Source organism: Aegilops tauschii, chromosome 3 (assembly GCF_002575655.3).
Source record: "Aegilops tauschii subsp. strangulata cultivar AL8/78 chromosome 3, Aet v6.0, whole genome shotgun sequence".
NCBI classification, from domain to species: Eukaryota; Viridiplantae; Streptophyta; class Magnoliopsida; order Poales; family Poaceae; genus Aegilops; species Aegilops tauschii.
The window spans coordinates 360834505-360845142 of NC_053037.3; the positions used below are offsets into that span (position 1 = coordinate 360834505).

Sequence of the window (10638 nt, forward strand, 5' to 3'; positions counted from 1 at the left end):
CGGTGATGCAACATTCATTGAGGCATTTGGACTGCGTAGACGTGGAGGCCTGCGGAAAAACGGATGTGGAAAGGACAGTTTCTTTTTTGAGAAAGAGGGAAAAGGACAGCTGTGGGCAGCTTTTTTACATCAGGAGCTTGACCAGACGCTCTGCCTCTCCATGCTGCCCAAGACGATACTCTTTTCTGCGGCCATGGCAATTTGCTTCGACGCCTCATTGAAAACTAGCCACAATCGCTGACACTGGGCCATTCCTCAGAGATTCTAACTTACGCCCACCTGCTAAGGTGGGCGTAAGTTAGAATCTCTGAGGAATGGCCCAGTGTCTCTGAGGAATCTCTGAGGAATGGCCCAGTAAGACTGAAAACATAATTCAGTCTTGGTGGCTTGGCAGGGGGCTTCAATGCTACAAAGGGAAAGAGCAGAGCAATGAGGCAGCAGCCAGTGCCCAGGCATTCCAGCCGTTGTGAGCGGAGAAGAGAGACGATAAGAACAAGAAGAGAATGATAGGAGCGGCAAGCTAGCCAGTTCGTCGTTCTAGCCTGAGGCCAGAGGCAGGAGAAGCCAACCAAGAAGCGAGTCGCTGCTGCCTCTTCTCCGCCAGGCCGCGCTGGTGCCAACAGAGGTTAGCTTCCCAATTACAACTCATCCACATACTTGTAGAAATCAAGCAAGGGAGATGTAGAATTAAGCAAGGGAGGTCCAGACTTCATCACTTTCTGTTCTTGCATGGTATGCAGGCAAGAAAACCAAGGAGAGGATGAGAAACTCCGCCCAGCGGTACTGCTGCTGCTGTTCTTCATTGGAGTACAGTTTCCATGTGTTTCTCCTCCGACTGTGTACGCTGATGCTGCGGGAACGGCAGACGTCGCCTCCGCACACACCCCCAAGGACACCAATTTCCCAGCGCCAAATAGAAAATGCACATGGTAAGTAAGGCTTAATCTGCTGTCTGATGTGCTACTACTGTGATGTGATCTATCCCTAGCGTGAACTTAAATATGTGGAATTTAGTTTTTGCCGGGCTAACATTTAGGGGCCTATACAATATGTAGACTTATTCCTCTTGTTGAATGGATTTCTGCAGAATTTGCAAATTTAAGCTTTCTTTTCCTGAAAATACTAGTTGGATCTGTTGACATATAGGATAAATGACATGGGTTGTGGATGATAATGTGCTGTTTCATACAAATTTTCAGTGAAATCGAGAGTTTCTGCACTCCGAGCACAGAGTTAGCCAAGACTGTTCCTTGGATAGCCTTTATCTTATCGAGTTTCGTTTCACTTGTTCCAGCGTAAGTGTCGTTAACTTTCTATGTTGTTCTGCCAATTCTCATGGCTTCTTAATAACGAAATTACATTCTTATCAGTATCCGTGTTGGGAAGCTAGGACCTGATGGTCAAGGTGGTAGCCATACCTTATTCTGGTGGTTTCTGATCTTCAACCTATGGGGCTACATCATGTGGAACGTGTACACCAAATCGTGTAACCGTTTTGACCCAATCCGAGTGGCATCTTTTATTGGGGCCGCGATCAGTTTTGTTCTTTTTGTCAAAGCGTATAAGAAGCTGCCAAAGAGAGGGGGGTACTAGCTCTTTAAGCATATATGTGTACAATTATGTGTAGTTATTTGTAAACGTGGTTAGCTGATTCTTTTGTATGATTTCAGGATTTGAGATGGTATACCACATTTCACACGGTCGTTGGGTTCCTCCTATTCACTGCTGTTGTAAGCACGCAAGCCAGTCTCCTCGGTTGGAGTTGCCTAGGAGTTACTGTCGTTGCACATTTCTTCAGGATAAGTGCCACTGTAAGTACATGTTCTGTGAGCTGTAATAATTACTCCCTCCGTTCCGAATTACTTGTCGCAGGTATGGATGTATCTAGATGTATTTTAGTTCTAGATACATCCATTTCTGCGACGAGTAATTTGGAACGGAGGGAGTACAAAATATGTGCCCTTGTTTCTTTCCAATCTGTAATGCGAATTTCTATACTGCACTTTGCATGGTACTGTTTCGTATAAAAGTCAGAAACCGTGTAATCTTGAGAGCATCAGTTTGGCACCTTAGAAGTTTCATAAAAGTTCATTTTTTTGCATCTACTACAGTGGACTAGAAGTAGATGCATGCTTTGGTAGTTGCCTAATTTGGGAGTTCTTTTTTTTCTCCATTGTGCATTTGGTCATATATTCTCAACATTTGGAGGACACATCTTGTAATATGGAGTTGGATTTTAAAACTTTGCATCAATTAACATCATTTATTATTTCTTTGCGAAGACCCCTGATTCATGTTCATTGCCATACTTGGAAGGTCGCAAAGTTTTTTTTCGAGAGTATGCAAAGTGCATACCGTATTTTTATAGGAGAGCAAACAATGTACAAGATTTGGTTTTACAAGGCTGCCGCCCCAAACTCTACTCCTACGCCTATGGTGGACTACTCCATAAGCACTCGCTTTTTTCCAATGATGCAGCTCATCCATGATTTGAGTAGTGTTCTCCACGTTCCGTTGTAGACCCACATTAGCAGAAACCCTTGCGTTCCATTGTTTCCATAGAAACCAACAAGTGAGCATGAGAAAAGAGTCAAAACCCCCGCGCTTAGCTTTCGGCTAAATGGCTCTGGGCCTAGTCCACCAAGATTCCAAGTTGTTCATCGAGGTCGGGATGGCTACTTCATCCAGCTGCGCCCTAAGCAGGGTACGATGCCACACCTCCCTGGAGAAGCTGCATTGCATGAGTTTATGGTTGGTGTTGTCTTCCTCCTGGTCACGAAAGTGGCACACATCCACCTGGTCCTGAAGATCTCTCCTAGTCCTTCGATCAGACTTCCAGATGCGGTGCTGCAACGCGAGCTAGATAAAGATCTTACAGTTCAGAGTCGCCCAGCTTTTCCACCGCGGCTTAGCACAAGAGAACCGAGCTGAGCCTTCCCATAACATGTGATATGTGGAAGCTGCAGTGTACACCCCATCTCCATTCCACTTCCATACAGCCTGATCTTCCTCCTGATGCAACAATTGAGTTGTCACAACAGCATCCCAAAGATGCACATACTGCACAAGCCCTTCCGTAGACAATCCACCAGCAATGTCGAGCACCCAACGGTTCAGGCACATGCCATCTCACACTGTTCTCGATCTGACACATCGACTGCTAACTTGAGCAAAATCCAGCGGTGCTAGTTCCACCACACATCGCCGGTTGATCCATCGATCTTGCCAAAAGCGCACAGAAGCACCATTCCCAACCTTCCAGCGCACCAAGTTGTTGAATAGTTCCACCAAGCAAGGGTCAGAGATCATCGGTGATCCTTGCCAAGGTTTGGATGGTTCAGTACGGTGCAACCAATCCCATCTGAACCTAAGAGCCAATGCTTGCTTCTGAAGATCTAGAACACCCAGCCCACCGAAGCACTTTGGCTTGTATACATTACTCCAAGCAACCAGGTACTTTCCTCCATGAATTTCCTCTGATCCAGCCCAAAAAATGCTCTGGAGCTTTTATCCACGGCCTCCAGAGCCCACTTAGGAGCTCTAAAACCATCAGATGGTGTGTGGGTCTCGCGCGAACAATAGAACATTTCTTCTTCGGTACAACCCCCCTAAACACATCAACGATGGAGATCTGTTTATACCTCTTCATAATAAAGGGTAAGATGGTCTTTTTATATTTTTTTAGTTAATGATGATATATTTTTTTGTCAGCATGTATACGACACCCAACCCCCGCCGGACTGGGCCGGGCCCAATGGTGATGGCTAAGCGCGCCCTTCACGGGATGTAAAAATTGAAAAGAAAACATAATCAAGTGGAGATACCAGGATTCAAACCGCAGACCTCTTGCAGCAAGCCTAAGTGGCTCACCAGTTGACCCAACTAATGACTCTGTAAAGCAATGACGTGAAATCTTAGAAAATAACACCAAGGAGCGTGAGTGGCATACCAGTCATTAGTCATTAATGCTGTGAAAAATCACAAAAAAAACCCAGCTAGGAATCTAACCACAGATCTCTTGCAACAACCGTGAGTGGCATACCAGTTAAGCTGACTAATGTTTGTGCAAAACGAGGAGTGCACATACTTAAGAACTAACACTAATGCAGTATTTAGATACCTTTTCAAAAAATTCAAACATTTGTTGGAAAATTCTAAATAAATTTTACAAATCAAATAATGTTTTAAAATCCAACAGTTTTCGAAAATTTCAGTTTTTTTAGAAGCATGACATATTTCGAAATAGTTACTTAAAATTGTCATATTCTTTTCAAAAATTTCAAAAAATGATGGTCTTATGCTTCTGTTACAAAAATGTTTGTTGTTTTTCCATTTCTTTTCTGGAGTTGCAAAAAACGTTTACGTTCCAACAGTTCTTTTTGTTTCCATAGAAATTTGGAACTATAAAAATGTTCCGTTTTAAAAAATTATTCACGTTTCAAAGCTGTTCATGGTTTAAAAAAAATGTTTCAGTTTATTATATATTTGTTCAAAAATTTGTAAAGTGATTGGGATTCACAAAAAAAATCACGTTTTGTTTTCAAAAAAATATTTATGTTCGAACTTTTAGAAAATATTCTGCGTTGTTCTTATCCTTAAGGCTTCGCGCTGCCATTTGCGCAAAAATGGTTGCTAGGCAAGATGGTTGTACCACGTGTGCCGTACTCCAGAGGTTCTGAGCTCGAGCTCTGGCAACCGCTGTTTCATTTTTGAAGCGCTGCTATACGCTATCTTCATGGGCCGGCCCAATCTGATGGTCTCCGGTACGTATACGACTACACGCCATACATACAGAAGTAAGTACGACTTGTGAAATGACTATATTACCCTTTATACGTTTGGGGGGGGGGGGGGTGGTGTACGGAAGCGGGTCTCTAGATAGAATTAACAAGAACTAGTCTCCCACTTCTATCAATCAGCCCTCTTTGCCAGCCCAGTAGTTGCTCAATGATCTAATCCACCACCGGTTGCCATTCGTCCCTGGTAAGCTGCCCAATCGCCAATTGGAGTCTCAAGTACTTACATGGAAAGAAGTTACTACATAATTAGACCGATTTGGGGCTCTAATTAGTGGACTTGGTTTTAAGTCTCGGTCTTGCAACACCTAGGTTGTTAAACAGGCCCAGACTTGGGCTGTTATTGAGTTTATAGGAATTAAATAAAAACCCTATTGGTCAAACTGTCACAAAGGTGCAAACTTTCTTGATCTCCACACACACTCACCGGGGGCACACAAGCACGAAGGCGGTACGATGACGTTGCCAAAGCTTGCTACCAGCGATGTTGGCTACAGCTTCTACCTCAAGTCACTGCCCGGTACTCTTGTAAAGTTGTGAATTGTTTGACAGTATATGTAAACATATAAAAAAAGTGGAATTGTTTGAGGTTTCAAAATATATTTTTGTTTGTTTAGCTGATGCTCTACTTCTACGTGTGCTCAGTTTTTGTTTCGTTTTTGCAGGACTACTCTCAGTTCAACATCATACTGTTTTGCGCATCAATTATTGGAACTATTAGTGGCTTCCTTTGGCTAGTCCACCCAGACCTGTGTATTGCGAAGCATTACAAAGTAAGTGTTAGCATGTCTATTAACAATCAAACTATTGTCGAAGCAACTGTCCTTATTCAGTATTCTTTCAATGCAGATTACTTCATATATTGTCAGCTGTCTCCGAGGGCTGGAGACTTTCATGTGGTGCGCTCCAAAAATCGCACAGATATTGGCCACGCTGGAGGGTCACCATAGGAATGAATGAGGATCCAGTTGGCAGTAAAAAGAACTCCGGTGGATGCAGAATCAAGCTAGAGACGCTTATCATCTGGATTTATGTTTTTATTCATGCATACCCAAGTATTTTACATCAACGCTCATTCGATTCGATGCGAATATTATTTTTTACCAAGACCGAATGGAACTTGCAGAGTGATGCGTCTGAAACATTCTCTTATGCACCACAACTCGGCTCAATCACAAAGAGAAAAGGTAGTTCCACGCCAACAGTTTACCAAAATCACACAACTTCTTCTTCTTTTAGATGAAATCACACGGCTAGTTTCCTAGAGAAATTACATTGGAAATCATTGCTATCAAAATAGAAGTCTTGCGTATCACCTGGCTAGGAATGGCCATCAAAAGAGCGAAAACTGGACAGCCAGGTCCCCTCATCGGTCATGCAACACAAGGGTTGGCTGGCGTTGAGGGACATTTGTGCGCCAGGAAAAGCAAAAATTCATACATGGCTGTTAAAAGGGAGAGAGAGGTTTCGTGAAATATTTGTTGTATTGCTTGAGCCTCGTAGGCATATATATATATAGGAGTACATGATCTACTTGGAGTACAAGACAAGCCAGAATACTTCCTAGTTTATCCTATGTTTACAATCACATTACTCAACATCCCCCCGCAGTCACAACGGTAGCGACGCAAACGGTGAGACTGGAGAAGAATCCGAAGGCAAGCCGACGGACACCCCCCCAGTCGTAACGGTCGACGCATCGCGGAAGTCGTGGCTGGAGTGAAAACCGAGGTTGCTCAAGCAAGGTGGTAGCCCTTTGTGCCGATGTCGATGTAGCCGAGAGCGTAGGGTGGTGTAGCCGTGGTCGAGGTAGCCGTGCAAAGAATGCCGTGGTCGATGTCGAGTCGGGGTAGCCAGTGTCAAGGAAGTCGTCGTGGAGCCGCGGGCGCAAGGAGGCGCCGAGTTAGCATGGGCGCAGTGGTGTCGAAGTAGTGGTGCGCCGGGAAAAAGTTGTTGTTGACGACGCGTCGCGGCGGGTTTGCCAAGCCCGGGGACACATCGTAGACGAAGGCACGCACCGGTGTTGCCAGCACCGGGCATGCGTAGACGGACGAAGACGAAGTTGACGAAGCGCCGCACCAGGCTTGCCAGGCCCGGGGACACGTCGTGGACGAAGGCACGCATCAGTGTTGCTGGCACCGGGCATGCGTAGATGAGAGACCTGCACGAGCTGTACGCCATGTCGGAGAAGTCGGAGGGGCCAGCAGAGAAGAACTCGACGACGGTTGCGGCGCCAATCGGCGCGGGGCCGATGTCGCCCGCGATTGTCGGAGTAGACGAAGTGGTCGGGGTAGATGACGGCGCCGCTGGTGACGGGCTGGTGCAGGACGAAGATGAAGGAGGTGGACGGGCGGCGGCTGGGACCTTACGACGGCGGCGGCCTTACGGCGGCAGCGGCGGCTAGGTTAGGAGCGCGGCGGCGGTGCTCGAAGTAGGCGAAGAACCCTGACAGCGTGACGAAGACCGGCGCGGACGGTGGCGTTCCCGCGCCAAGGGAGACGGCGCGGCGCATACCACGGGAGGTCGACGCGCGGTGACGGCAGAGTGGACCGCGGGCCGCGACGCTACGGCCCGAAGGTGCGACGCAGTGGCGGCGGGCAGGTCGGGGCGACGGCGGGAAGACCTCGGGGCGGCGGCTGGGACCACGGACCGTGGCACTACGGCCCATAGGGGCGACGCAGCGGCGACGCACGAGTCGATGCAGCCGCGAGGAGAACCACGGGGCGACGGCGCTGTGGCCCGACGGGGCGACGCAGCGGCAGCCCGTTGGTCGATCGGTGGAGGGGCGCGCTGAACTCGGGGACGATCTTCACGGGACCTGCGGAGGCGCGCGTAACCAACGGGCCAGGTCGGTCACGCGGCGTAGATGAGGCGGATCGCGGCGGCGAGCGGGTGATCAAGCCGATCGCGCGCGAGGTTGGGGACGCCGCTCGGTGGAGGCGGGGTGGCGGCGGAGTCCGCGATGAGGCTGGCGACGGCGGGCGGCAGGGCGGCTATGATTGGCCGCCGCATGGCGCGAGGCCGCCGGGTCGGGGTGATGCAGGTGTTTCGGTCGGAGCAGGGCGGTGACGGCCGACGCGGGGCGACGGGCGGACCGACGCGCGGACGGCGGCTGGACCGGACAGGCCGCCGCGGCGCGCGTGGCCGCCGGGTCGAAGGAGAGGCCGGCTGGTCGCGCCGGGGTCGGAGTAGAGGCGCACGGAGGTCGACGGCGGCGGCGGGCAACGCAAACCGATCAAGATTAGATCGGAAAACCAAAAAGAAAAACGCCGATCAAAACGACCGGCGAGAGAGCGAAAAAACCCGGAACAAGGGCTCGGGAAAAAGACTCTCTAGGGCAGCCGGCCAACACGGCCGACAGACGAACCCTAGATACGGGTGGCGCGGCCCCAGCAGCGGTCATGGAGGCCGATCGTCCCGGGGCAGCACGCGGGTGCGGAAGCGGCGGCGGCTAGGGTTTGGATCGTGATTAGGCTGATACCATGTTAGAAGGGAGAAAGAGGTTAGGTGAAATATTTGTTGTATTGCTTGAGCCTCGTAGGCATATATATAGGAGTACATGATCTACTTGGAGTACAAAACAAGCCAGAATACTTACTAATTTATCCAATGTTTTCTAATACAATCAGGTTACTCACCAATGGCGACACCGAGGCGGCTAAGCCAGGGGCGAAAACCAGTTCTGTGGAGCGAACACGGTGCAGGGCGGGACGGCGCCAGGCGCCCCACCGATCCTCGCCTTGCACCACATCCACGTCGGCGTGCCCGTGCCGGAGCGGGCGTTGCCTCCCTGGAGGAGTCTCACCTGGACCGCGAACTCCACGGCGCAGACTCTCTCCGCCACCGCGATGCGGCCGCGCAGGTGCTCGGGCAGGTAAACGCCGTCGTCCCAGCCCCACGCCAGCTCGAACGGCACCTCGCGCGCCCCCTTCCACGGCACACAGAAGTCGGGCGCGTGGCCCGACGCCACGGTGTAGCCGCCGTACGTCACCACTCCCTCCCCGTGGTGGTGGCACCTCTCCCTAGCGCGGCGGTTGCCGGCGTGCAGGACGATGTCGAAGGCCCGGGGGATGGACGTCGTCGTGGCCGGAGCCCCCACGCTGTTGTTGCTCGGGATCGGCGTCAAGTGGACGGAGAACTCAGGTGGCAAGTCGTAGGTCAAGTAGTAGCACAGCGTCCCGGTGGTGCAGATCAACATGGCGAATTCACAGATCACGGAGATGATGTACCGGGGGCAGGTGAGCACCGCCGGCCTCTTGAAGCCGGCGTCGCTACCGCCAAGGACGGGGACACCACGTCCAGGCTTCGCGGCCGGGTACAATGTTTGCTTGACCAAATTCAACAAGGCTCGCACAAGTCGGAAGAGAAGAGATGGCATGTTGCCGCGTACCGGTTGCAGATCTTCCCGGCGGCCGGTAGGGAGCGTGCGCATACTACGAATTTGTTATTGTTTGCCTAGTGCAGTATGTCAATCTATATTTATCTATCTATTCTATACCTACTAATAAAAAAATAAGTACCTGAGTCCGTTTTGCTATTTTATAAAAAACCCCACATGTTTCTGACATCAGCAAACGACCCAGTAGCCTACCCGCAAGCCACCATTGACGTGTTGGACGACGTGCACCACAACCTTTGTTGAGTTGCTCCTCCCCGTAGGCGGCGAGTTCTGGCCAGATCAAGACGAGCCGCAGTGCCGTATCGTCCTCCGCCGCCTGAACTGGGGTCGGCCTGTTGGACGATGCGCACCACAAGATCATTTGTTTTTGTCCTTTTTCTTTACTCACTCGTAACAACACCCCATTCCGAACATGACATGAATAAATGCATGATAACTTGCCCGTTTCTTTGTACGGATTAAATCTACATGCAAGCCGTGTCGAAATAGAACACTTGTAGAATCTTAAACTACGCTTTTATAGGTTAATACCATCGTTGTTTGGCCATAGCTACAAATTCTCAGATTATATTTTTTTAAATTAAGAGCGTGTGGTATTTTTTTCTCCTGATGCAATACACGGGCCTTTTTGCTGGTATACTATAAGATAAAGTTCGACTGGTTATCTGTTACTCTATCGGTTACTTTTTTTTGAAAAGGAGATGTACCTCCGGCCTCTACATCAGGGTGATGCATACAACCATTTTATTGATTATTCACACAAAGTCCTTACAAGGTAATACGTCAGTAAGCCTGAAGCCATCATTTTGGCAACACCAGTCGCTACTCCTATCTCTGTGATGCTGGGGTGCCGAATGTCCGAGCCTAATACCAAACAGACATCGCACCAACACCTAACATCTAATGCCAGATGCCCCATCCAAGCCTTAATACTTGGACTAGATTACAAACCGGTTCGGCGCACTTTCAGTGGGCACACATGCGCACGCTGCAAGGCCGTCACCTCCTTCATCCATCGATCCATCCTCAGACCAGATACTGACGCATCGACCTTGCCAGACCTCTCTGCCATTGACGCAACCACGACGCCAAATACGTCGTCCTCCTGCGCGAGTCCATCGCCACCCATCGGACGCCGAGTCTCCACTGCGCCACGCCGCCGAGATCCGCCGCCATCGATGTGTAGGATGAAGCACCGCTCTACCACCTACCGACGCCCAACCACCAAGCCGTCCACATGTCCGTCCAGCCGATGAATGTCTCCAAAGATGATGCCCCCATGGGGATGACGATGAAGACGTCGCCATCATCCGATCCAGGAGGCCCCTCAACGCCTCCAACAAGAGCTACGACGCCCAGGGACACCGCCGTCAATGGTAGCCTCCTCCAGATCTAAGGTTTCCCCTGGTAACAATGGAGCGAGGGACGCCCACCATCGACTTC

The 10638-nt window shown here is 50.0% G+C and overlaps 1 protein-coding gene and 1 long non-coding RNA gene across 4 annotated transcripts; one reads left to right on the forward strand and one right to left on the reverse strand.

The window, feature by feature from the left end:
• Window positions 1–342: 342 nt before the first annotated feature.
• LOC109782129 (uncharacterized) lies at window positions 343–5938 on the forward strand. Of its 3 annotated transcripts, XR_002237445.3 has the most exons (7): window positions 343–625; window positions 741–929; window positions 1200–1295; window positions 1371–1586; window positions 1671–1811; window positions 5462–5569; window positions 5646–5938. It is a non-coding gene; the product is annotated as an uncharacterized lncRNA (long non-coding RNA). The 3 variants fall into 3 exon arrangements; XR_005773036.2 differs by having other exon boundaries at window positions 1371–1811; XR_005773037.3 differs by lacking the exons at window positions 741–929; window positions 1200–1295; window positions 1371–1586; window positions 1671–1811 and having other exon boundaries at window positions 347–625.
• A 2361-nt stretch (window positions 5939–8299) lies between these two features.
• Window positions 8300–9179, reverse strand: LOC109782130 (uncharacterized). The gene has a single exon (XM_020340718.4). The coding sequence runs from the start codon at window positions 9172–9174 to the stop codon at window positions 8455–8457; it is 720 nt and encodes a 239-aa protein (XP_020196307.1). The 5' UTR covers window positions 9175–9179; the 3' UTR covers window positions 8300–8454.
• Between the last annotated feature and the right edge of the window lie 1459 nt (window positions 9180–10638).

Bases quoted from the DNA above. Each gene is read 5' to 3' on its own strand.
- LOC109782130 (XM_020340718.4), bottom strand. From the start codon at position 9,174: ATGCCATCTCTTCTCTTCCGACTTGTGCGAGCCTTGTTGAATTTGGTC.